The 26,976-nt window shown below is 39.5% G+C and overlaps 1 protein-coding gene across 1 annotated transcript in view; it reads left to right on the forward strand.

Moving 5' to 3' along the window:
- Window positions 1-26,976, forward strand: part of USH2A (usherin) — a 580,537-nt gene that overhangs the window by 344,127 nt on the left and 209,434 nt on the right. The window contains exons 39-40 of the mRNA XM_088799150.1: window positions 19,439-19,589; window positions 20,253-20,395. Coding sequence (XP_088655276.1) covers window positions 19,439-19,589; window positions 20,253-20,395 — 294 coding nt within the window. The remainder of the gene's footprint in view (window positions 1-19,438; window positions 19,590-20,252; window positions 20,396-26,976) is intronic.

A 26,976-nucleotide genomic window follows, 5' to 3' on the forward strand; every position in this document is an offset into this window, starting at 1 on the left:
GCTTAAATCTAATTGGCTCTTTTATCAGTCAAACCTGTATGGATTGGCAATTGATCAGAAAGGGTCAGCCATGACTCTGCATGCAGTTAAACTATGGGACCACCAGTAACGGCCGCCGTTGCATGCTAATAAGCAAAGGAAGAACAAATGAGCTTAGAGGAGGGAGGCAAAGAAGCTTAGAAGTTTTGCAGGATCTTCAAGTTCAGAACAAAGGCATTATAGAGTATATAAATTTTAAATACACTGCATTTTGCCTCCAGACTTAAACCTTTTTTTCCAGATGAACTGAAATCTTGTCTGAAACTGTCTTTGTTACATCAAAGAACTACTCAGAAAGCGAAGAGAGACGGAAGAAGCATAAAAGGGCATAGTTTAAAATGATTAGTGACAAATTCCATACTGATGAGTTAGAAACAGATTTTTTATGAAAGTTTTATATTTTTCCAAAAGGAATAATTTTATTCTGTTTATCTTTTTCTGACCTGCTTTATTGTAACAGTGAAAGGAACTCAGAGCCACCTTACATTTGTAAACTCAATCCAGTTTTCTATGACAGTAAACAATTTGTCGTTTATACCTTCAAATTGATGAGAATTATTATAATCTACAAACTTTGAAAAACTACTAAGTTAGAGGAATGTTTTTCTTTTCCAAAGGTGCAGTACTAGAAAATCAAAAACGAGGAAAGGCAAATGGTTGTGAATGGTTTGTTTCAGAATTTGTTTTAGTTTGTCTCTCCTTTCCTTGACCTCTCACCTCAACAAAAACAACGGTGAAAGAAAAGGATTGAAATCTATTTGGAATTAATAATTAGGCACATTGTAAAAGAGTTTGGAATCCTATAAATTTAAACTTGATTCCACCTCTTTCCCTCACTGGCTGGGAGACTATGAGCAAATCCACAGATATATCTGAGCCTCAGTTTGTTTATCCATAAAATAGGCATGATGATAATTCCCACCTGATAGAGGGTGAAACAGCACAATATATATGACACACTTAGCACAGTGCTTGTCTTGATAAACGTGTACTTGAGACTCAGTTTGTTCTTTTTTTTTTTTACCAAGACTTTTTGGCCTCTTGTGATATGATTTATAATAAGAAATCCATTTGTAATCCTCACCCCTGTTTCTGACACAGAGCCCCTTGGAATTTTCTAAATGATGAGAGCTATGCTGTGTGTTTTGTTATGTTAATGAAATGATTTTTTGGAAAGCACCTACGGTATTCCCCCAAAAATAAGACCTAGCCGGAAAATCAGCTCTAATGCGTCTTTTGGAGCAAAATTTAATACAAGATCCGGTATTATATGATATATATGATATGATATGATATGTGATACGATATTACATTGCATTGCATTACATTACATTACATTACATTATATTGTATTAAAGACCCGGTGTTTTAGTAAAATAAGACCAGTAAGACTTATATTAATTTTTGCTCCAAAAGATGCATTAGAGCTGATTGTCCGGCTAGGTCTTATTTTCGGGGAAACACGATAAGGATGGGGGCTGGTTACAGTGGAGCCAACCAGGTGATTAGAAGGTTAGAACTTTCAGTCCCATCCCCCTGACCTCCTGCGATGCAGAAACAATGTGAGGTTAAGTTTAATCACCAGTGGCCCACGATTCAATCAGTTGTGCCTCTGAAAGGAAGCCTACGTAGAAAGACGGGGCTCGGGGAACTTGCAGGTTGGAGATGTAAGGAGAGTGGTATGTTCAGATGGGCGCGAAGCTCGGCCTCCTTTCCCCATGTCCTGCCCTGTGCATCTCTTCCATCTGGCTGTCCCTGGGATATAGGTTTTGTAATAAACCAGGAATCTAGTGTGTAAATGGGTTTCCTGAGTTCTGGGAGCCCCTCTTGCAAACTAATCAAACCCAAGGAGGCAGCCATGGGAACCCTTCGATGGATCGAATGACAACCTGGGCTTTGCAGGGTGTCTGAAGTTGGGGGAGAAGCATGTCTTGTGAGACCGAACCCTTAAGCTGTAGAATCTGATGTTATTTTGGAGTAAATAGTATAGAATGGAGTTGAATTGTAGGACACCCCATTCGTGTCCGGAGCACTGCTTGGTGGTGGCGTGGGAGAACTACCCCATACACATTGGAATATGGTACGTGGATGCTTACCCAAGGCTGGAAAATTCCCTACAGAGAGAGAGCAGGTGAAAATCAGCATCTTTTGCACATGTTGGGGAGATTAGAATAATTTTGTCCTGCTACATCCCAATTTCCTCCTAATATTCTCCTTAGAGTGTTGACATAACTATCACCAGGCCAGCTAAGGAGTAGTTGAGATGTGTATTGGAGAATAAAGAAAGCAGGAAAAATGAGAAATTATTTTCCATTTTGAAATAGCTTCACTGTCTCCATCCGTGAGTACTGGATCATAATTTGCAAATTATATTTTACATCAAGCTCTGTAGGGCTTGGGGTCTCAAATGGGCAGAAAAGGAGCATGTTTTTGTCTTAATCGATTTCTTCTTCAGTCCTACTAAGCCACTTAATGAATACAATTTTATGATTATGTTTCATTTCCATTATATTTGTATTTTATTCATAAATAAATGCTTTGTTAATACGAGCCAAAAGAGAGGAATTTGCAATTGTTTGCTAAATATTTTTCTCCCTTCCTTAATGTTCCTGAAATACATATTTTAAAAAGTACAACTTGGAAATTTATTTCATTTTCACTTAATAGGAATTCTTAGTTGTTTTCAGACCATGCACTTTTGAATAACTAAATGAGACGTTTGGTTTTTAAAATGTAACATAATTTTTGCCCAATAATATTGTTAGAAGAATATGTTAACCACTGATATTTCATAGACTGAACTACTAAATTAAGTTTTGTTTGAATTTCTGGAGACTAGGATGCTCTTTCAGTTATCTCTTGCTATGGAACAAACTACCCCCGAGCTTAGCAATTTAAAACGACCACTCTTTATTATTCCTCATGATTTTAAGAGTTGTCAGTTTTGGAAGCGACAGCAGATTTTGCTGGTAGCTACAGAATTTACCTTTGAACCAGAGTAGTTGACTATCTATCTTGGCATGTTACAGAATAAACGGAAAATTGTATTCTATTAATCTGCTGAGTCAGTGAAGAGGGGAGTAAAGAGAGTGCCTCCTACGTACCAGAAGAACAGGAAATGCTTCACAAGGAGCAGAATGACGATCTACTTAGAGCACTCTGCCCTAAGAGGATGGGCGGGTCGGTGCTATCAGGTTCTTCTCTTGGGTTACATTTGTCAGTAGCTCTGCTGTGAAAAAGGGAAAAGAAAGAAAAACAAAATCATTATATCCCTCCAGTTGGTAAGGAACAGAGTTTATGATGTTTGGCATGACTTGCTCAGTGAACGGATTGCTTCCATTCAGTTATTGAAGGAAAAAGAAAACTGCATTTTTTTTTCCTTTTTTCTCATCTCAACCAAAATCCCGTTTGAAGACCTCAGAAGAGGGGCTGTGGGTAGCACTATGGACCACCCATGAGGAGAATGGTATTATTTTGTGACAGGCTCTCTAAGAGAATTAGGAGCAATTAGAAGCTCAAAAATCAGGCATAGACCTGAAAACAAACAAACACAGGATTACAAATCAAACTCCATTTTATCTTCCACTTTCCTATCATTGCAGCATTGAGAACTATGAAATACTTCTATGCCTTTTAAAATCTATTCAGTACCTTGTCAAGATGCTACATTTTTTGTTTGTTTTATAAAATGTAGATGTTTGCTTGCAGTGTGCAGACCCAGATCCCATCAGCATGTGCTTTCCATTTCTCATCTGTTCTGAATCCATTTGATTTATTTGCAATATGTAAGTTGAAAGGTCAACATGCAAGTAGCCATGAGGTATCTTAAAAATGAAAAGGATGCAAAGCGATGGAAATAGAAAAAAAAAAATTAAGCTGTAGGTTAGAAATTGAATAGGCAAAGATGGTACCTTATTCAGAGAGTAGAAGGAAAGGAAAGATTAAGTGCCTTGTATAATGTAAAAGTCACAATGAAGATACAGGATTGTGAGGAACTGCATTCTTTAAAAGAACAATATTCTAGCACATAAACACATGGCTTGTCTTCACCTTTGGTGTATTAAAAACTACACAATTTTTATTGCATCCAATTCATATGAATCTTTAGAACAGTTGTGCACAATGTTTTATTTTATGCATGTCTTCCAAATGTGCTGCTGTTTTTCCCCTGGAAAAATCAACCCCTTGAAAGTAGGTGGATTCAATGAATAAGTATGTAAATTCTTAATAAAATAGTGTACTTTTGAGAACACATACCAGGCCATTTAGTGTAACCTGTGTTTTCTCCCAAGTATGTTGTTAGACTAGAACCAAAGCATCTACAACTGCCTTAAACATGCTCTCAAATCCTTTTCTGAAATATCTTCCCTTTACCTTCTTAGAATTGATTGTTTAATCTGCTGTGTGTGTGTGTGTGTGTGTGTGTGTGTGTGTGTGGTGTGTGTGTATGTGTAAGATTATATTACAACACCAAAGAGAAGGATTCATTTCTACTTTATAGTTTGTGACATTTTCCTAACTGGTCACATTCACTGTCTTCACAACGAGCTTCCTGCTTATAAAACCTCTTTAGAAAGGAACTAACTTTTGAACCATGGAGAAGACGACAGGGAACTTTGATGTGTTCTTAGCATGGACACAAGGAGCCTCCAGCAAAGGGCTGCCAGCTTCCCACATTTGCATAATCTCACGTGGTTTTGTATAGAAATAGTGGCCTTGTGTTATTTTGCACCCAACAGTCGTTCATCCTTTCCACCCTTTCTTTTGATTCCACTGTTCCAATTTCCCTCGGGAACCATGGGCTCTCCGTGCTCAGAGCCAAAGAGAAGCAATAAACCAGTATAGCCAACAGAGGAATATGACATATCCTGGGTTTGAATCTGGGATTCAATTGAATCTGCTGCCGGTCACATTGCTCCTCAAAGAGTCTGAGAATGTAGCCAACATGGAAGAAAGAGTAGATATCAGAGAAGGAGGTAGAATGGATTCTGGTGACATCATTTATCCCTTCATTCAGGCTCTGCCTGAAACCAGCTCTTTCCCTAGACTTGTCTACTACAGGAGCCAACCCCTTTCATTATTAAACCTGTGTGTGTCGGGCAGGTTTCCTGCCACTTGAAAACAAAAGTGCTTAACCCACAAAACCCTTGAGAGAAAGGAAAAAGAGTAGCGAGCATTTAGAGAGGCATCGCGGCCACTTAAAATCATGCCAAATTGTGGCCGCTCAACAGGTGTTGCCTGTAGTTTGAGCTCTCAAATGTGGAAACCTCAGGAAGCAAACCTGATTTGAACTGAAATGATACCGACCGAGAATGTGACATCACTGACCCGCTTCCGAAGGTGCTCCTCAGCGTTAGGTGACCTGGGAATGTCCTGAGTCTCTGCATTCATGTCTTGGGGTCCTGAGCTGTAGCAGCAACTCCTGTGCTAAGGAGCTAATTGAAGTAACTGTACTTGACTCTGATGAAGGCTTCTCATTGCTCAAACGACAGACCTGAACTAGATCAGCGGTTCCCACAGGGGTCCCGGACGAAGGCCATCGGCCCTTCCTAGGGACGTGTTTGGAATGCACACCCTGGAGCCTCGTCCTCAACCTGTTGGATCAGAAATTCTGAGGGTGGAGCCTATTGATCTGTGTTTTGTTAGATGTCCCCCAGGTTATCTGGGTGCATACCCAAGTTTGAAACGCTCTGAACTCGGTCATCTTTAAAACACTTTCAAAGAAAAAAAATATATGATCTCGTCTATGACTCGCCAGCCTTGTAATTGAGACACAAAGGGAAAAACAGATGAAACAGGACCCTACACTCCACTTGTCTTTGAATGTGGATGCTCCGTTCTCAGGGCCAGAGGCCTTTCCAGTGTCAGGGGTCTGGTGTGTTTCTCACTGTCTCCCCACGTTGGTGGAGGAAGGACTGCTATTGCTAACCAGGTCCAGATGCTGATTCCTACCTGTGGCGCCAGAAATCAACGGACATGATGTTTTATGCACCAAGGAACACTGATCGGTCCTACTGTACGGACGCTGTCAGTTGAATTTCCTCTGCTCTTCAATTCCGTCATGAAACATCTGTTATAAGGAACTTCATGTAACTGAAAGCCGAGTCTCCTCCCTCTGGGGAATTTTCTTTAATGAGCGCCTTGTGGCCACACTTCCGCTGCGGGGTTTTGAAATGTGTCTCCTCAAGTCAGTTACATCTTTATCCCACATTGCATGGTTTGCAGGCTGTTAGACCTCTTCCGTGAGATTTTTCCCTCCAAGAGTTCACGAGCGCTACTCCACAAAGCAGGCTGACATAGTTTTCCGTTGCCTAGAGAACAATTAACATTATGTAACCTTTTATTAAATACAAATGCAGGTGCACCTGGGAGACACTGTAGGTTCGATTCCAGACCACAGTGGAGAGAGTCACAATCTTTTTGCTGGTGGAGGGTCTTGCCTTCAGTTTGTGAACAAAAATACAATACTTGTGAAGCGCAATTCAGTGACATGTGTCTGTAGTTTTCCTTGATACACTGATGACTCCCACTTACCGTGTTTCCCTGAAAATAAGACCTAACCGGAAAAGAAGCCCTAGTATGATTTTGCAGGATGACATCCCCTGAACATAAGCCCTACTGCATCTTTTGGAGTTAATATTAATAGAAGACCCGGTCTTATTTTCGGGGAAACACGGTAGATAGAATTTACTGGTGCTGCTGCTGTTTAAACCATTCATTTAATTCTCAGAAACTCTGTGAAGAAAGTGCTATTATTATCCCCATGAACACGTGAGGAAGCAAAGGAAGAGATTGCTTGCAACTCCTCCGTCAAGGTCATGCAGCCAGGAAATGGCATGTTCAGACCCAGAGACCAGCTTCAGAAGCCACCATGGGAGCCCCTGCTCTGCATGGGCCACTCGCATTGCGTCTTAGCAGAAGTAGCACAGATTTCTCGGCCCCCTCGTGCACAGGGGTCTGAACATGTTACCCGACACTACAGTTGTGTCAGATATAGTTTCAGGGGTATCGTTTGCTTAAAACGTCCGGTATCCAAAACCTGTGGGCAACGAACGAGACAGCTATCAATGAGCCACACCACCCGTGCGCTTAAACTTTAAAATCCAATGAGAGGAAAGATATTCAGTTAAAAGTGGTATTTTTACAGCAGTAAAGCATAGGCGATGTTGTTATGTAGTCCACACTCTATGTAGACACCAAGCACCACCCAGCTGGGCCCCCCTTTCCCAGTGTGGATAAAGTACTTGATTGCAAACCACGTATTTTGACAAACGTCCTTCATATTCACCGATACATGTCTATCTAAGATAAACTCTAATTAGGTGAAGAGGATATTAACATGACCCATTTGTTTATTTGGGACAAAAACTCATATAACTTTACTGAAATTATTCACTTTTCTGAATTTTTAGCTCTCCGCTGACATGAGCTGTGAATTCCATTCCTTCTTTGGCTTGTAATAGAAAATTTTAAGTTTTCAGATCCGATTTGCTGTTGCAGAGGCTTTTATGTAGGTATAGGGCGATCTCTTTAGACTTTGTTCAACTGCATTTACCCGAAACATTAGTGTACGACAGTCGGGTCATTATTGCTAATTACTAAGTTGTCCTCTCTTTGGGCCTATATCACAGTTGAATAATTGGTGTTCACACCTCTATATGTCAAGGGAAATGAATAGATGTGACCTTTGCATTGCACACAATTTGCACTCTTGTAAAGAGAGCCAATTTATCTAATAATGTTAATTTTATAATTTTTTAAAACTTCATTGAAAGAGCAAGGGAGACCATAGTTGTAAAAAGGAATGAGTGAATGAATGAATGAATGAATCCTTTTCTGCCTCTAGTCCTTTTTTCCGTGAACAGATTGAAAACATGACAGTCACATGAGGGCACTCACTCACAAGTGGAATATTGGAGAACCCAGGAGTGTGAGGCCTATGGCGTGTAGGGGAATCGCACTGGTCACAGCAGCGACCATCTGCGTCCTTCGGGCTGTCAGGAAAGAGGAACGCTTTTCTCTTCAAAGTCTGAGGTGGTGGGCATGACCACAGAAAGGGCTAGAACCTTGTTCACGTGGTTGACTCTATAAATCAAGTGTGTGTGTCGCTTACATTGTGCATTTGTGAAGCACATTGATTACAGTTCCTGTCAAACTGTCTGAATTTTAACCTCAACGCTGCCCACCATCTCCGGCATTTTCATTTGCTGAATACGTGGCGTCAGGCAAGTTGTCCTTTCTAGGCCTCAGTGTGTTCATCTGAGAAGGGCTTGCATAGTCCCATAAGCATCCTCGATGGGTTTTGGTAAAGGATGAAGGATGGGCGGCGTTCTCTGACAAGGTCAGCTGGCACATAAGTAGGTGCTCGACTATTTGTCTAAAGAGTGTAAAGCATGGTATGTAATAAGCACAAAATATACATAAAATATCACTATTTGGGTTGAAAATGAAACCAAGCGCTAAGCATCTACATGTGTCTTTTCCTTGGTGATTCTAACAACAGCCTCTCAAAGCTCAGTGGAAGGACACAGCAGCCTGGTTGGGGTGTGCTAAATTATAAGTGAGGACTAATCTGGGGATCAAAGATTCTCTTTGGGAGATAGCACCTGACTGGTAGGAAAAGCATTAGCTGTCTCCCTCTGTCTCCTGCATTTGTACTCTTTGTCTTGGAAATAGCCTTCCCCACAGTTTCAGAGTCTTGATGTTTAATTTAACACAAAGGTCTTTGCAAAGCACAATAGGGGGTTGTTTCTGGTAGTTCTGGCATTGAGGAAATTGAAATGTACATGTTTTTTCTCATTTATCAAAGACAGGCGAGAATCTAAACTGACATTTTATATCAAATGAATTATGAACTGTGTACTTTGTACCTAGGGGAACAACAACTAAATTAGAGTTTGGGATAAAAAAGAGAGAGACAAAAATAGGTTTTTAATAAAACATACAGTAATTTCTGTCACTACAGTGACAGGGCCCAACCCAGTCTTTTTGTAGAACTAGTGAATGGATGCAGGCTATTCTGAAATCGGTAAGATTTATATATATTTGGGAGATTTTCTCAAAAAGGATTAGATTTAAATTATTGTATCTTCTCATGTACCCAGGCTTTATGACCAGTGAAACATTCTTGATAATCTAAGCTTACTTTTTACTTTTTTGTCATTGCTTACTTTCTTCGGGAACACACACACACACACACACACACACACACACACACACAAATTCTTACTTCCTGAGAAAATGAGATTAGAAGTTGCTTGAGGAAAAAAATAGTATACAAGATAAAGAAATTATGAAAGTGCCGTATCCTATGTCTTCTGTTTGTCTATAACCCCTGCACACATATACACACTCACACATAAGCAAATTATCCTAGTGGTTAAGAATGTGGCTTCCACAATCAACCAGACTGGCTTCCTATAGTGACCAGTAGCAGGTTAATTTCTCCTCCTCCTAGCCAAATGACCTTGAACAAGTGAGAGAATCGTACTTTGCCTCATTTCATGAGCTGAAATCAGTTTTTAGAAGTCATTCAGTATTTCTGGCCCTGCTGATGACTATTGCTTTATTGTCCCCAATAGAGAATGTGAAATTAATGGGTCAGTGAGGTAAGGGATGCCCCATATATGCTGAGTGTTTGAAGGCTAGATCTAGTTATCAGTGAGTGTTTAATCAGCTTGAATATTAGATCCAATCCCATTGTTTAGATTACTTCTATAACCAATTCCCTCTGATTCTTCTGTCATTAAATGACTGAAGTTTTGTCAGCTATTCAAAGATCACTTAATTTCTTGGCCTTTGATTCTATCCCAGACTAGTAGATTCAGTGGTATCATAAGAAAGAATCCAATTCTAAAATACAGTAGTTTGTCTTCTTAACTCCATTTTTCTTTTACTATTGTTCTTGTTAGATGCATTTAGCAGGAGGATATTTAATGCACTCTTTCTGAAGAAAGTGGCTTTGACCTAGCTTGAATTTACTCATTGTTAAAATCATGCATTAACCTTGCTAAGCGTATCTATTTTTAATTTTACAAAGGTGAAATTCTTTAGAGAATTATTTTAAATGAAGTGAATGAACAATATTTTAAGTAAAAGTAGGGTAGACTTAATCCACTAATATTTTTGTTGCGTATGTTTTAAATTATTTTTTCCAATTGAAGATACACTACACAGAGGGCTCAAGTTATCAGATTCTGAAGAAAAAAGAACTTAATCTACGCTGCCTAGAAATTAATTTGGATGAAAGTAATGGTATTCAAAATAATAGGAATACTAAGAAATTCTCTTAGGAATACTAAGAGGAATTCAAATGTCATGAGCAAAGGCTTAAATAATAGAGTATCTAAATCTAGGAAATTTGTGAGGAAAAAGAATAAAATTCTGTTGGTGGTTTGAGTTGTAACAACAGCAAAAAAAAAATCTTCTGGGTATTATGACCACCAATTTCAGGGGCTCTAATTAGTCTGACAAAGTGACAGTTCCAGATTCTAGTTGAACAAATAACGTATCTAATGCAATTCAAAATTCCTGTTTTTCTCAGAGCACAATGAGCTACATCCTTCACAGCTTTGGGGTATCTCAGAATTAACAGAGGAGGTCCACAATCTGTGTGATGTTTCCTGGTTAACAAATTCACTGAAACTCTCTTGCAGCATAATTTTAAGCAACTCTTTAATCTTAAACCACAAAGAGAGGTGGAAGCGGAGGTGTGTTGCCTTGGTCCTACAGATGATAACGTGAAGTGGAATCTTTCATTTCTAAAAATGGTCAATAGCAATTAGTATTCAGTGGTGTCTTTTTATTCTGGTGCCCTTGACCCACCTTCGCCACCTTTTTCTATATTACTCCTATTATAAACTGTAACTGGGGATATCCTTGCTTCTTTTCCATTCTAATTAAAGCATTCTTAGTGAAGACAGGGACAATTTTTCATTTCATGAAGAACAATTACTAGAGCTAGGTGAGTTCTGACAATTGGGTTTCACAGAACTTTTGACAAATATTTGAACCAATTTTGATGGACATAGTCTCATATCAGCAAAACATTGGTGAAATTTTGTTTCCTTCAGAAATGTAGACCCAAGTGAGTCAGTTAAGGACCAAGGACAAATGTTGTTCTATCTTCAGGTTTTTTTATTCAATAACATACTCCAAAATATTTTGTCACTGAATTGAGTGACAAAAAAAAAAAAAAAAAAAAAAAAATCATTTTGCAAATTGTTTGTTTTATGCACACACTCTTTTCCTAGGCAGAATTCTGTCCTAAATACTCCTCTACTCCACTGGTGACAACACTGAGAAAGTATCATCACTTTATAAGTCATCACTTTATATTGTTAGAAGTCATGTAACTGAAAAATGCCATAGAGTTAATGGCATAGAGAGTTTTCACCATATCTTGTAAAGCAAACAGAGTTTACAAAATAATAAAGTGATTCAACCAAACCGTTTCAAAAAATTATGTATAAATCTACTTGCATATAAGAAAGACTGGAAAGGTAGTTTATAATAATATAGCAATGACCATTTCTGGTTAATTACAGATAATCATTTTTTTTATTTGGTAATTTTCAAATTTTCTATCACAAACATATATTATTTTCATAGGTATAAAATACATACTTAAAAAAAAGCACTCTGTTTAGTTCTATAAGCACCAAATTTACCATTTGTTTAGTAATTATTTGAGTAGCAATACTGAATTCTCAAAATTTGGTAAGTGCTCTAAAGTTTACATAAAGATACAGGAAATAACATCTCTGCTCTCAAGGAGTTTATATTATAATCACTTCGGTGTATTACGGGGAAAAAGAATAGCCAGACTTAAATTTGAGATTCATGTTGGTGTTGAGAGATGAATTATAGACTTGGAAACAATAGACATTCATAAAACCATAGGTTGCCATGTATTAGTCATGTATTTCAGACATGTTGTTTAACCTTTTCTAACCTCAGTTTTCACATCTGTGAAATGGGGACATTGAGGAAAATAAATGATACAATGAATATATTATAAAGTATTACTTCAGATCTAATTTGATACTGACACATTAGCACTCTCCAAGCAATATCTTTTATATTGAAAAAATTATTCATTTTCATATAATTGGGTCCTTATTTGTAAATGAAAAATATGGTCTGGATCTTAACAATTATTAGGATCATAGGGGGAAAAAGATTGCTTTTTCCAGATCTTATCTCCTACAACTCATCCATCTGTCCATTTTTACAGGACATCTCTGTATAGGAAGTACTGTGCTAGGTACTACAGTTTCTCCTGAAATACTTTGCCTTTTTAATAATAATCCTCTCTGGTTCTGTGTGTTCCCTGGAAAATGATTGATCTGGCATGGTTAGCTATCCAAATGACCATTTGGAATCAACTACATAGCCAATCTGAATGACAGTGATAAACTCCAATATTAAGCAATGCAGAATTAAGATGCTCGGTGAGCTTCCCACCACATCAGTTGTAGAAAACAAAGTCAAAATGCACAGAAAATGTTCAGTTGAAGTAGAAGACTTCATATTTTTAAAGGGATGTTATTTATCAAACTAGAACAGATCCACATCAGAAACCAAACCTAGATAATGGTTGAGGAATCATCTGGAAACTAGTGGGAGGGAAGCGATGTTTACCCTGAAATGGGGAACTTCAGTGGAGAACAGGACAGCTGCTTGAACGTGCCTGGAGTTCTGGCCCGTGATGGTGCTGGAGGCTTGTCCTCGGGGATGAGGATGAGTCAGACAAAGTCTTGAAGAGCCCGGTGTTGTAGCATGGCCGGCCACACGCCCCCACCGCCCCTATAGTCCCAGCTTTGCCTACTGCAGCTCAGTTACCCCTGCTAATTATTTAGAGCACCCTATCTCCCTCTCTAAACATCCCGGTGTGGACAAACAGATGCATTCACCCTGATACAAGTGAACTGTCATCTTGGGATGCTTAACCATGGAGCTGGGAAGACTGTGGGTGGAACTGGGCCCCCAGTTGACTCTCTAGCCCTGACTTGCTATTGAACTTTGTGGTAACTTCACAGGGAGGGATGCTAATAAATAGAATGAATAGCCATCTTGGAACCAGCCATTATTTTCCTTCTTCACATGGGAGCGGGTTGGAGTCTCGGGTTGGATGTGTGTGTTCCTGCACTGCGGTGGTGATTTTTGTTTCTTTTTCCTTTTTTTTCAAATAGACTGTTTTTCTTGTGGATTTATCTGGAGGGTTATTTTTGCCAGTCGACAACCCTAGGTTAGGTAGAGGAGATGTAGTTTTACTTGTACGTCAAAAGGGCTTCCCAACAAGTGAGAAGTGCCCAGTAATGCAGTGGGGCCACTAACAAAGCAACGCTTCCCATCACTGGCAGTGAGCAAACAGGCCTGATGTCACCCAGCTGGGATGGCTTAGGCACGAATTCTCTATTTGGTGGGAGGTTAAACCTGGTGGCTTCTATGCTATCTCCACTCCAAGTTCAAGATGCTGGTGTTTGATTTTTGAACACGGTACTGGCAGAGATGAATTCCATGACATACCTATAGATGCCACTTCATTTCGTAACATATTTTTCTTGCCAAGCTGAAGACCTGTCCATTTTGCATCTTAGTGAATTTTTATGGGCTTTGACTGATTCCTGAGAACTGTCAAGTTCACACTCATTGTTCTGTGTGAGGTGCCTTGGGGACAATGAGGAGACAGAGACCCAGCTGTGACAAAGACATAAGACCAGGAAAGTACCGTTTAGGAATGCAACTTGGACGGAAAGCAAATCTCACCTTTACTATAACTAATTTATTGACTTCATCTATTTAGTATTAATTTCCTACTATAAATCACTTCCTCTACCGAGCTGATTTGCAGTGTAGAATTAAGGGCACTGTCTTCACATGTAAACAATCCCAGTTTACATCCTCCCTCTGTTTTTGTGATTTGAGGGTATGTAACCTCTCTGAGCCTCAGATACTGATCTCCACTACGAAGAGTTAACATCACGATTCCGTAGTACAGTTCTGAGAATTAGAAACCATTATGTTAACGAACCTGGTACATTGCATGGTTTCCCGAAGGTTAGCTGTCACGTGCTCCTCTTCTGCAAACACTAAATCTCTTCTAACCTACTTGTCACCATTCACCGCCGCTCTGTTTGTACATCCTTGCGCTCAAGGTTGGCTGTCCATTTGTTAGCACATCTGCACATTCCTCATAATTAATACCTTTTCTAATGACATATGGTTTAGTGACTGGAAATTGAGTCTCGCCTTCTGTTTTCAATTTGTTTATGACTCAACGACTCAATAGTTGTGTCTGAACTTTAATTTTCCGTTCTGGAAATTAGAATATAAAAATCCTCGTTCGTACTGTAGCTATTTTAGACAAGGAGAGGGAAACGTGTAATCCAAGGATTCTGAATATGTGCCAGGCTCTTCAGCGATGCAGCCAGGATGCAGAAGGATAAAAGGCCATGGCTTCTCTTATGACATGTGAACAGGGAACACCACACGGGGATGCCAACAGTCTCATCTCTGAAGCCCGACAGTGGTGTGGGCTGGGCTGGATTGACACTCCATGTGAAGCCCCACGGAATAGCATCACTTCTTGGAGTTCATGGGGGTCACAGGCACGGGCATTGGGTTGAAGACACGGTTACCCCTCGTGAACTGTCTCACAGTCCCTCCATGGCAATGCCTCCTCAAACCCTTTCCCTCGGAAAGTAGAGGTCCCGTCCACACTGGGAGGCAGGTTCCTAATGTTTCAAACCCCTGGGGCCCTTACGCCACTTTATGGTGTGCAGACAGTCTGTGTTAGTTACAGTCTGTGTCAGTCTGTGAGTCACGTCTTTTCTCTCTTTAACTATGAAGCAGATGGTCCAGTCCTTTTTCTGCCTATTCTGCTCTTTCCCCACCCCCAGCAAAGAACCTTGTACAGAGTGACATTTGATATATTTTATCACAGATTTGATTTAATACACATAGTTATGGACTTCTTTGGTATGTTAATGCAATGTTTTATTCCAGTGTTTTGAAATGCATATACACACAAAAAATATACATGGCAGTAGTAAAAGTTGGGGGGCTTGCCTGAGAAATTGGGGCATATGAGAAGCACAGTGAATTGATTTTGTCCACAAAACTTTGCACTTCTGGCCACTGCAGCTTTAGTAGTCACTAGCCACGTGGATTGAAAGAGCTTCTTTCTGGTTTTGCTTTTTTAGAGCCCCCCCCAGAGTTCTGCGTATCTGTATGGAGCAAAGGTTTGGGGCGTTCTGTTTGGTTTTTGTTGTTGTGTTGTTGTTTTGGATATGGAAGCGTCCAGAAGTATACATCATTTAAAAGTTGAACAAAACCATCAAAACAGTCAAAAGATTATACCAGCTGGAATAGTGTAATCTGTGATTTAATTTATTACTTACTGTTTTTTATTCATTTTGCCTCCCCAAAAAGGTTAAATTTGAAATTTTATTAAAAACTCCCTTTCTTTGAATTTATAGGTTGGGGTAGCTGTTTTATCCAGTTGCCTTGTAGAATTAGTATTTACTGGACAAGATGTGTTGATTCAGGAGGTTGTCTGTGGAGTGCTTGCCCCGTGAGGGTCATATTAAATTTGAGAGAGGCTTTTTGAGCAACATAGCATCTTGGAGACAATATATCAAGCTGATAGATACACGGCTCTTCTGTTAAGAAACCAGGGGTGGAATTATGGCTGGCTCCCAGTTATTACTTTGGTGCTAAGGAGCCTCTAAGGAATAGGTCTAGGATAAAAGGGGTTAACCAGAGGGGAAAGAAAGGTTTACAGAATTCAATGTTACTGAAAGCATGCAGAATGAATAGTTCTGAGTAAATAATTTAAGACGATCACTCTGTTTGGAAATACTTTGCAACTTTATATTATCAGAGTGTGACTGACCAGTTTAATGGACCAGTTTGTTTTTTTGTTTTGTTTTGTTTTTTTGTGTTTTTTTGTGTGTGCGTGTGTTTTTTTGTTTTGTGTTTTTTTTGGTGTGTGTGTGTTTTTACTCAGAAGAGAATTCAAGATACTTTATTATTGTGAAGTCTACTTTTGGGCACTTCTCTATTCTAGTACCATGGTTATGCAGTTTTTAACACTTGAAGAGATTGTTTTTGTGTACATATTTAAAACTCTATTGTATTCTTCATGTTCACAGTTTCTTAGGGCTGATTTTTATTCAGAATTTGAATTATCTATAACATTCTATTCCTTGACACAGAAAAATGAAATGAAAAAATATTCAACTGAGGGACATGGCTTATGCAATTTGTACTTTACTTTTTGCCCATGTTCTTTTTGTATGTGCATTTGTCATAAATCAGTTAAAGACTGTATCAAATAAGAAGTCATCGTTGCTAAAACTATTTGTGCTCACAGATAAAATACCAGTTAAAACGTCTTTAGCGATGAACGTCCTTTAAACCAAAGATTTAAAGTTAACTTTTTGGAATGCTGGCCCTGGGCAACAATTTCATTGCCTTTCTTAGTCATGTCACATTTCTACTAACTGAGAGAACTGTTTCATACCATTTTGTTTCTCTTTGAGCATCCAATTTACTCTCACACGTTGGCACTAAGCTGATACCTTAGCTTTTATTTTGCTCCCTGAGAAAATGGATGCCATCAGAAGAGATCATTGTTTTTGTTTTTTTCACCTATCGGTGAATCCACCTGTCTCTCCATCTGTTGCCTCAATGTCTGCATTCCCTTCTGTACAATGGGTGAATTGTCCCTGCTTTATTCAACAGCCAGCATGTACTGCCTGTCATTTTGGTTCACATGTGCACTGGCTTGCCTCTCTCTCTCTCCCTCTCTCTCTCTCTCTCTCTCCCACACAAGAAATTTGATTCTTCCTTCCCCTGCATGATCATTTTGCCCAGTCGCTTCTGGATCATTCTATTGACCTTTAACAAATAGACAGTCAGATTTATCCAGTATACGTTGATGCACAACCCCTATCCAAATTCCAGTCACCCTGATGTCTCCACTAATGATGCAAATCATACCTCTTAAATGTAACACAATTCAGAGCTCCCGAACCTCTCCATAAGTGATGTCTCCGCTCAGTGTTCCTCATCCCAGTATTGGCACCACCGTTTACCTGGGTGTTTAGGCCAAAAAACACTGGCATCATCTTATTGTCTCTCAGCAATGCACTCCACACTCAACGGCAAAATGTATCTCCGCCTCCACTGCTATCACTCGAATCGAAGCTACTGTCACCTTTTGCCTGGATCATTACAATAGGTGATTTCCCTATTTCTACATTTGTCCCCGCTCCTCCATTAGCACTGAGTAGCTTTCATCAGTTTAAAATCATGCCCTTTCCTTTATTCATGTCCTGTAGTGGCACCCGACCCCACGTAGAATGGCATCCAAAATCCTTACTGTGACTTTTAAGACCTAGAAAGGATCCAGAGGGATCTAGACCCTGCCTATGCCTCCATCCTCTTTTCCTTTCCCTCTCCGTTGGCTGCTCCAGCCACACTGGCTTTTCCCAGTTCTTTAAACATAACCAGCACTTTTCCCATCTCACTGCCTTTGCACTTCCTGCTCTCTCTGGTGACATTGGTCTTCCTGCAGGCATGCGCATGACCACCTTCCTTAGGTCACTAAGGTCTCTGTTCAAGTGTCATCCAATGACATGTTCTCCGTGTGACTTTCCTGTCTAATCTGAATTGTTGTACAATAACTAAAATTGCACATTCCTTTTCACTTTCCCTTCCCTTACCCTGCTTTATTTTTCCCCTGAGCACATGTCACCCTCTGGTGTGATCTCATGTATCCGTTTGTTCACTGCTTGCCCACTCCATTTACATTAAGGTCCATTGGGTCAGGGGCCGTGGCTGCTTTACTCCGTGCTGTTATCCCTCCACGCAAAGAATGCTACTCCGCACGCAATGGAGGCTCAGTAAATGTTTATTGAATAAATTAGTGAATTATTGATGAACTCAAAATCCTTACAACAGATGAACGAAACACGCAATCCAATTCTTCCATTCTCATCATCACTGATCATTCATTAGCCTCTCGGTTCACAGGCAGATTCTCCTGAATTGGAGAGTAGGTAAAACTCACACATTACATAAAGTTATGTATGAAAGAAAGTTGAAAATGAACCCTGATATATGTTTTTTTATTATTTTGATCTCTTCTTCACCAATGGCCTCTAGTAATCCTCGGTCATTAGGAGCTCGTATTACAACAATCAGAATATTTCTAAAAATTACATTATAGTAGCACTTGAGTTGTGCTAAGGGTAGTTCAGGTTAGACCGATAAAATAATAATAGTAATAATAACTAACAATTAAAAATTGCCAAGACCCAAAATAAGGTGCTTTATTTACATTGTCTCTGATCTCTGTAGCAGTCCTGCCAGGGGAAAATAGGATCTCCATTTTAAAGATAAGAAACATAAACTCGGAGTTGTTGGGGGATTTTCCTAAGGCCACAGAGCTTTGTGTAATTTGCTTTTGAGTTTTTGACTCTCTTTGAAACAAAACTCTGATCTGATTGGTTCATTCAAGTTATACTTGTTGGAAACAATAATAAGTAGAGTCATCTTGTCAATGTTTTTAGTGGAATAGACTTTAGTTTTACTCATTGCTGTTAGGCTTTCTAGAACTATGCACATAGATTTTCCTGAGAGATTATATCAAGCGGGAATGCTGAATTCAGGGAAGATTTGCCAGAGATTCAAGTAGACTAGAGAGAGCAACACATATGCCCCCACTCGCAACATATCTGAATGAGGGCAGTGTCACTGCGAGAAGGGGCACCTGATTATTTAAAACACACGTGGGAAGAAGTTCAGTTTTTATATTTTTATAGGTGAGACTTAAGAGTGGGATGGCTAATTTCAGCTAATCATGAATATTTATCATTGTAGAAAGATACAGTTTTGGTAAAGCTTTGTCAAAAAACAAACAAACAACAACAACAACAACAACAAAAAACACTTGTGTTCCTGAGTAGAAGAACACTCCGTGGCAGCAGGTGACATGGGAGAAATGAAAAATCTGGGCTCCTTCGCTGTTCTGTTGCTTGATTATTGAGCAAAAGTTAAATGAAAAGGGTGCTTTAATATTTGCTTTGCTGCATCCCCTACGCGGTTTCAATTAGATAAACGGAAGTACAGGTGGGGATGCCCGGCCCCTTCATTTGTCTTGCTGTGTGGCGGCTGGCTTCGAAGACAGAAATACTGAGGTGACTGCGTTGAGATGAACAATAAGGAAGTACAGTAGTTCAGGAACGAAAATGTTAAATTAAATGGACCATGTTTAACATTGTTGTTGATCCTGGTGAGCAGTTTTTCCAGTATGCGGAGCGTTTCCATTCCGTCCAGCATATGCTCGCTACAGTTTGCTCTGCTCTAATTCATCTGTGTTTTTGGACAGCTCCAGATGGCGTGCTGCCTCCGAGGCTTTCATCTGCCACTCCAACCAGTCTTCAGGTTCTCTGGTCTACACCAGCTCGCAACAACGCCCCCGGCTCACCCCGATACCAACTCCGGATGAGGCCTGGCCACTCCACCCGTGGATTTCTAGAGTGAGCGTTCTCCTGTGTTCACCCATCTACCTGTTCCCCAGGTTTCACAATGCAGACAGAAGTAACGTTATCTTCTCTTTGTGTGTGTGTTTTTTTAAATTAAATTTATTGGGGTAACACTGGTTAATAACATTATATAAATTTCGATTTTTGAGCAATAGGTCAGTTCTCATTTGCAACACATAAAGGCCCCCTTTTGATAGTTCAAACAAGCAGAAAACAAGCAGCACTCTAAGATACTCATTTGCTTTCCAAAAATACCTTTTCTTTCTTTCATATTGCATTTAAAAGAAGGCTTCTTCCCCTGTAGCTTTTCATGAGCACGTGTATTGCATCATGCACGCACATACCCGGACCCCCCAAAATGCAATCTGAACTGTGGCTACACAATTACAATACTTCACAAATTCCACATGGCATCATTCTCAATACTAGGCTAGAATTTACTCGATGCTACTAGAATTTACAGCTCATGTAAATGCAATATTACAAACCCTCAGCCAAATGGCTATTTATTTTCAAAGAGATACCATGTGATGACAAAAAATTGCAGCATTTCATGTATGTTGACATTATCTGAAAATTCTTTGCAATCAGATTCTGTATTTTTAAATTATTTCTTTGAATGTCTAAAGCTTCCTAACTGACATTTATTTCCCACAGGTTATTTTCCAATTCGTCTGCATCGTTAGGCCATGAAGTAAGAGATCTCCAGCCGTACACGGAGTATGAGTTCCAGTTGGTTGTCTCCAATGGATTTGGCACTGCACATAGTTCTTGGAGTCTGTTCATGACGGCAGAGGACAGTAAGTGACCTGGACAACTCACCGCCGAGTGTTCTCTCCTCTGGGACATCTTAACGCTCTTCAGTTTTTCTAAACAAAGAAATAAGTCTTCCCTATTCTCTTGACATTTAGTGGCAATAGTCTTTTGCAGGCAAGGGTGGTCGGACTGTCCAGAAAGAAGAGAAATGTGAGCTTGGAGGGTTGGTGGGTTGAGTGTACAGACAGACAGAAGTAATTCACAATAAAAGGTGATGTGACCCCACTGTATCTTTCAGGACACATCTAGATGTCCCACAAGAGGAAGGGTGTCATCTTCTAGTCTATGACCAGATGTTACCGTGTTCACTGCTCTGAAGGAGTTAGGGCAGGTAGAAGACCATGGAGAATGGTCCCTACCTTGTGAGGATGCTTAGAGCATCATTGTACCTTCTCCTGGAAAGAGATTCCACGGTACTTTTCCTTGCACCCAAAACACAGCCTCCAGAATAGAGAAGTGTAATCTGTTCACAGTGATTCTTCATGTCATACATAGCGTAGATCGGCATTGCCTTATTCAACCAGTTAAGAGAATTTTCTGTGTGTTTTTTTTTTTGTGTGTGTGTGAAAGAGTTATGTTTGCATATGTATGTGTTTACTAGGTTATATGTAGGAAATAAACACATGGACATAATAGTTTTATACAAATTGCATCTATAAAAGCATCTATTAATATATGGAAGTAGAGTATTTTTTAGAAAAATTAGAAATTAAATCAAGCTACACAGAGTGAATGAGGACACTGTATCTTTGAGGAAGGAGGTTTTTAGAGTTAATCTTGTGAAGTCTTTTAATCAGAGGCTTCTTAGGATGTTGCCCTGTTGGCCAATTGCCATTCTAGCTCCATATACAGTGGGGAACTGGGTGACTTTCAGAAGACTAGCTGTTAGTCAGAAGGCATGGTGGTTGAAAGAATATCAATTGCATATTAAGTAGATTCTTTCAGTTCTACAGTATCCTTAATTGTATTATTTTAGTGAGGATAAGACATCAAATGAGATAGAAGCAGAACTACTTACCTTCCTTAAACCTTACTTTGTTTTACAAAAACCTGTTATAAACAATATTGCATAATACTTCATCCATTTCTCCAATTCGTAACTATTCCCTGAGAACAAGTTAGGTACTTCACAAAGGCACCTCCAGTTCTTCTGTTCTCAAGAGTACCATTTGGGGAATTATTGATATGGTGCAGTAAATAACACCCGAGAACCTGAAAGCATGAATGTACCCGTCAGCGCACCTACACACCTGTTGGGGGGAAGGTTACATACACTCTGAGGAATCTGGTAGCATGGTCGCCAACTGTATACAGATTCATGAACTGGAGAGGTCACACTCAGAACAGATTCTTGAAGAAACATTAAATAAACTTAAAATATATGTTTAATCTCCTTTAAGATGTAGATGGTACTCGATAATGATGATCAGAAAATAATTATTCAACACAGTGCAGAGGCGATGGCTCCATAGAATGCCACACTGGAAAAGGAGGGAATAGTCTTTCTTTTTTTTTTTTTTGGGGGGGGGGCTCCCATCATGTCTATTCCCAGAGAGAAAGGGTCACAGTTGGATTATCTCAGTGGTGGTTCTTATTAAATGAGGTCGATGGTCTCCTATCTATAGGCAGGGAATAAGCACCTACGTAAAGTTCAAAATATTGCAAAGTACCAAATGGCACAGCATGCTTTGTGGAGAACACTTACCTCCTGCCTCATCTTACCATAAAACAAGTCTTACAGACTCTCTGTGCTTAGAATTTTCATGCACAGACACACTGCCTTCTTTGTGATTTTTAGGGCCTGGGTTCCAAGAGAGTGGTATTAATCCTTCATCTCCCTTAGGTAAGACTTAGTAACGCTTGATTCTATAGCAGGAATTAAGTCAAGAAACCCAGCCATCATTTCCATTGAAATCCTTTCCCTGAAACTCATGCCCCTTCCTTCCCTGGCTCCATGCCCCTGCCATGCAGTCGTGCATATCAGCGAAGACCGAGAGGCTACCCATTGGCCCCTCTGGGTTAAGTCCCCGTGCGTGCTCACCCCTGAGACGTGATGACAGTGCACTCTGTATTTGGGGTGTCAGTGGAGACGGATGCCATCTCAGAAAGGATGTGCAATTGAGTTGACAAAGGCTAAGTGATTGGCATTGAGCGCAAGCAGTTTTTCTGTCAAGGCTTCGGAGCGTTGCTTATAAAACCACCCAGGCTGACAGCTCCATTGCCAGAATCACCCTTCCTCCTCCATCCTGCCTGCTGCCTCCCATTCACCAAAATGCGATTTCTACTGTCGAAATTCTACATATCATGTTACAGAATGAAGCAGGGATGTCCCCGCATGCCCACATTTAATTTCAGACCATCCGTAAGCACCTTTCTACATCAGCCAAAGCCTCAAAATATCCGGGTGCCAAAAACGGTCACCGATGGCAATATCTTTAGTGTGACACAGCAAACCTGCGATTTTCATCGTCTGTGACACAGATGAGACCAGGAAGAGAAACCCAGGCAGGAAATGAACGATCGCCAGAGAAACAAATGCTTAGGTGCAAAAAGAAGTTCTCACGGACAGAGAAGGACTGGAAGGAATTTTAATAGATTTAAAAAAAAAAAAATTTGTTATTTACATCAGTGTGCCACCAATATCCAATTCCATACATTTTTTAAAAAAATCCAGTGTGCTGACACCAAATAATAATAATAATGCACATTTCTTATGAGTATTTTTTAAATCCTGTTAAACGTGCGTTGACAAAGATGTTCTTTTCAGTGAACTCGGTCAGTAGAGTGTTTGACTCTTTGCAACCAGATAAATGGAAATAAGACAAGTTTTTGTTTGTTTGTTTATTTGTTTTGTTTTTATGTGCTGCCGGCAGTCCAAGCACCTTGCATGTCTGCAGCTTACAAAAATGCATTAAGGTTGTGTTAGGCCTTAGGAGCATGCAATTAATGACAGGAAGGCAGACACTTGCCTAGCAGCTAAAATGGTTGGTATCTTTCAACCAGAAATAACCATCAGCCCTGATTATCTTATTGTCTCCGCTCTCCTGTGAATTTACAATTGTTTTCTGTGCAGTTTATCCACCTAGAGATTGTAGTTGGCTGGAGGGGCACCTTTCTTCCGACTTCAGCGTGAATGTTTAGGCTACTGAAATCCTTCCCTGTGTCAAATATGAGACAACCCACTTTTCTTAAAAATACAGATTCCCCAGGCCAATGAAAGTCAGATAATCTGTTTCTTTCAAGGTTTCGGGTAGCAAGGTTGACATATGGACCATCTCTTTATTTGTGATTTTAACAACAGAGGTAATATGGTAGACATAAGGACCTAGTTCAACCTAATGAAAATGAGACTGTTTTCTAAACTCACTTCTCTAATTCCAAAACCAAAAAACAACAACCAAAAAAAACTGGTCATTCAGTTGTCAAGTAGTTTTAAAAGCCTTTAAAAATTTGATCATTTCACCAAATTGGTGGTTAAAAACTCCACATTTATGATTTAACCGCTAATCTAAGAAGCATTATTAAATAAATTTGGGCAATTTGAATAGTTTTCTGTAGATTTACTTAGACAGTGTTTTCCTGTGTTTGTTATCTTGCTAACAGACTATTCATGAGTTTTGACTGGAATATTCTGAGATAGGGAGTTTATCATATTTTCTACATGGTAAGATTTTAAATACTATGAACATATTGTATTTACTCAGAATATTAGATCATATATATATATTTTACATTTACACCACTGTGAGCAAAGGATTAAACAAAAAGGGAAATTATCCCAGGATCTGGGTCCTGCTTACTCTTCCCATCAGTATTTTTGAGCATTTCCCCCTTTACTTCATCTTTGAGATTCTCATAGCAGTTTACAAGGAACAGAGGTTTTTCTAGAATAAGACCTTGCAATGTTCATTGAAATCTGTGTCTAACAGAACACATGTCTTTCTTATTTGTGACAAAATTCTACTCATTCATTAAGCCTCAGCTCAACTGTCACCTCCTCTGTGAAGCCTTCCCTCCTCGTTTGTTACCGTAGAGTTTTGGTTTGTATTTTCCTGTGCACCATGAATGTCCTCTTCTGGAGTGTAACTCAGGACCTGGGACTCTGCTCACGTCTCATTGCATATCCAGTGCCTGGTGGAGAGTCTGACACAGACCAGGTGCCCCCAGATGGTTAGTGAAGTACTGATTTAAAAAGAGTTTCATGTTACAAATCCATGAGAACACTTGGTCTAAAGTTAGACCAAGCTAACTTTAGCTGGTACCTGCCATGTCCCAGGGACTGAAAGAGATGTGAAAGTTACACGGATGAATAAAACACGGTTCTTTCATTGAGGCACCCACCATCTGGCAAGGGGGAGCGTAGAGTATAACTGCAGTTAGAGTACGCAGCGCTGAGACTTCTGTGAGAGCAAGCCCCTCCACATGGGGTGTCAGGAAAGCCGTGCTGGAGAAGACCAGGAGAGGGAAAGGGGACTGGTTTATATCTGGAGTTCACTTTTATATCAAATCTCAAATTGACTTCCTTCCCATTGGTCCAGAAGAAGGCAGAAAAAGCAATTGCTATAGGAGGTGTCCACTGACACACAAGCCCTGGCGGGCTGCTTCCAGGGTGTTCTGCCCTGAGTGGTTTCGGCCTCTGAGAAGGAGGGTGACGATCAGAGGCAGACAGAAGACAAGGAAATCCCCAAAGCTGTCCTCTTTCTTTGCCTTGGTAAAAGGCAGCCTACGAGCTGTCCCTTTGGTTCAACATTACCTGTCTGACTAGGATAATGAATGCTCTAATTAGAGAGGCTTCTGCTAGCCCCAAACCATGTGCTATTTCCAAATGAAGCAGGGAGGGATACATAGAAAGGGATTTTCAATAGGAAACCACTGTTTCTTGTTCTTATTCTCACAACCTGTAATGAGAGTAAAACACTCTGAGTCCTTGTGACAGAGAGAGGAAGTAAAAACGTGGTATGGTTAATTGGTCACGATCATGTTAGAGCAGGATTTTCCAAATCATTTAATACAAGTATTTGTGCCCTTAAGAATATTTAGATTTTAAAATGAATATTGCATGGTGAACATCTTTTTGTTAGTGTGTTTTAGAATTGAAAGTCTTCACCTACATCTTAGGAGTATTCTGTGAGAGAGAAACATAGGAACGGTTTAAATGAGGATGGAACATATTTGTATCAGTAGATTTTATTTTATTTTATGAGGGAATGTGAACAATACATTTCAGTAGTGCTGCACGATTATTTTGTTTTCTCTGTTCCAAGTGTGTTTTGTAATTGCTTTAAATATTCTAAATGCTGACATGTGTATCCTTTCAGTGATGTGGGTATCTGTTTTACCCATAGCAGAAAACTCATGATGAGAAGTAAATTATTTCATCTGCTGATTTTGAGAGCCAAGTGGCTCTGTAGGTATGTCACTGCATACTTTGTTTCCTGTTGCATAGATTCCACCCCTCAAATTCATGCATTTCCAGAATTAATACACGCAAACATTTATTATTTTAAACGCAAATATTCTTATTTTTATATCCTAAGGTCAAAAGCTAAAAGTGACCAACAAAAATCCTTTGGAAAGATGGATTGATCCATGAAAAGTTCTGTCACCTGGGCTCAGTTTCCCTCTGGAGCTCTTGAGTTTCCGTGGGACACATAAGACACATCGCTTTTCCAAATTTGGAAACTCTTTCTTTTTGAACTATTTTCTGCCTTTATGAATTCTCACATCAAATTATTTAACTTTCTGTCCCAAACTTTCCAGGAAGAATCCATAGCTCTTTACTGCACATTATGCCCCAGTTCTGGAAGACAGAGCATTCTTCCTAATGTGTACTCTATGGCCCTGGTCTCAGAGCAAATGGAGAAAAATATTTTCCAATATCGGTTCTTCTCCTTCTTTCAGACTATCCAATAGCATCCTTTCCATTTCAACACCTTCTAGTCCTTGTATTAAATAATGATGCCTGTTACTAGCCCTTTTCCTATTTTATCAGTTGTCAAGAAGCTGAATGTTCTTTGTGTGTGTGAGTGTGTGTGTGCAAAGCCATAGTGCCCATTCTTAATATTTATTTTGAGATACGGTTATTGTACCCTCTTCATCATCACAAGATTAACGTTTCTTTGTCTTTATTTTATTGATCCTATTACATTTAAGTCTTATGAGCTGTATAAAATCCTTTTGGGAGGTAGTTGGGGTATAAATAATATATTGATAAAAAGAATTCATGATTAAAGGGACGGCAGAAACCATCACTCTGCTCTTCTGATAACATATCAGTAGTGAATATCAAAAGGCCACATTAACTGTTAACATATAATATATTATGCGACGTAATTATACATCCATATATTTGCCACTGTGATTTTTAATCCATTGGCAAATTTAAGGAATATTCACTCATGGAGTTAATATTACTGAAAAGAGCTTTTAAACTGAGTGAGCTTTTAATTAGAATGGTAAAAAGTCACTTTGGGACAGTAATGAGAACTTAACAGGAAAACTGACCAATTATGGGTAACTCTAATAGAAAAAAGTGTGAAAGACCTATAAAAACCACTGAAAGTTA

This window comes from Rhinolophus sinicus, chromosome 6 (assembly GCF_057876585.1).
Source record: "Rhinolophus sinicus isolate RSI-liver-muscle chromosome 6, RSI-T2T, whole genome shotgun sequence".
NCBI classification, from domain to species: domain Eukaryota; kingdom Metazoa; phylum Chordata; class Mammalia; order Chiroptera; family Rhinolophidae; genus Rhinolophus; species Rhinolophus sinicus.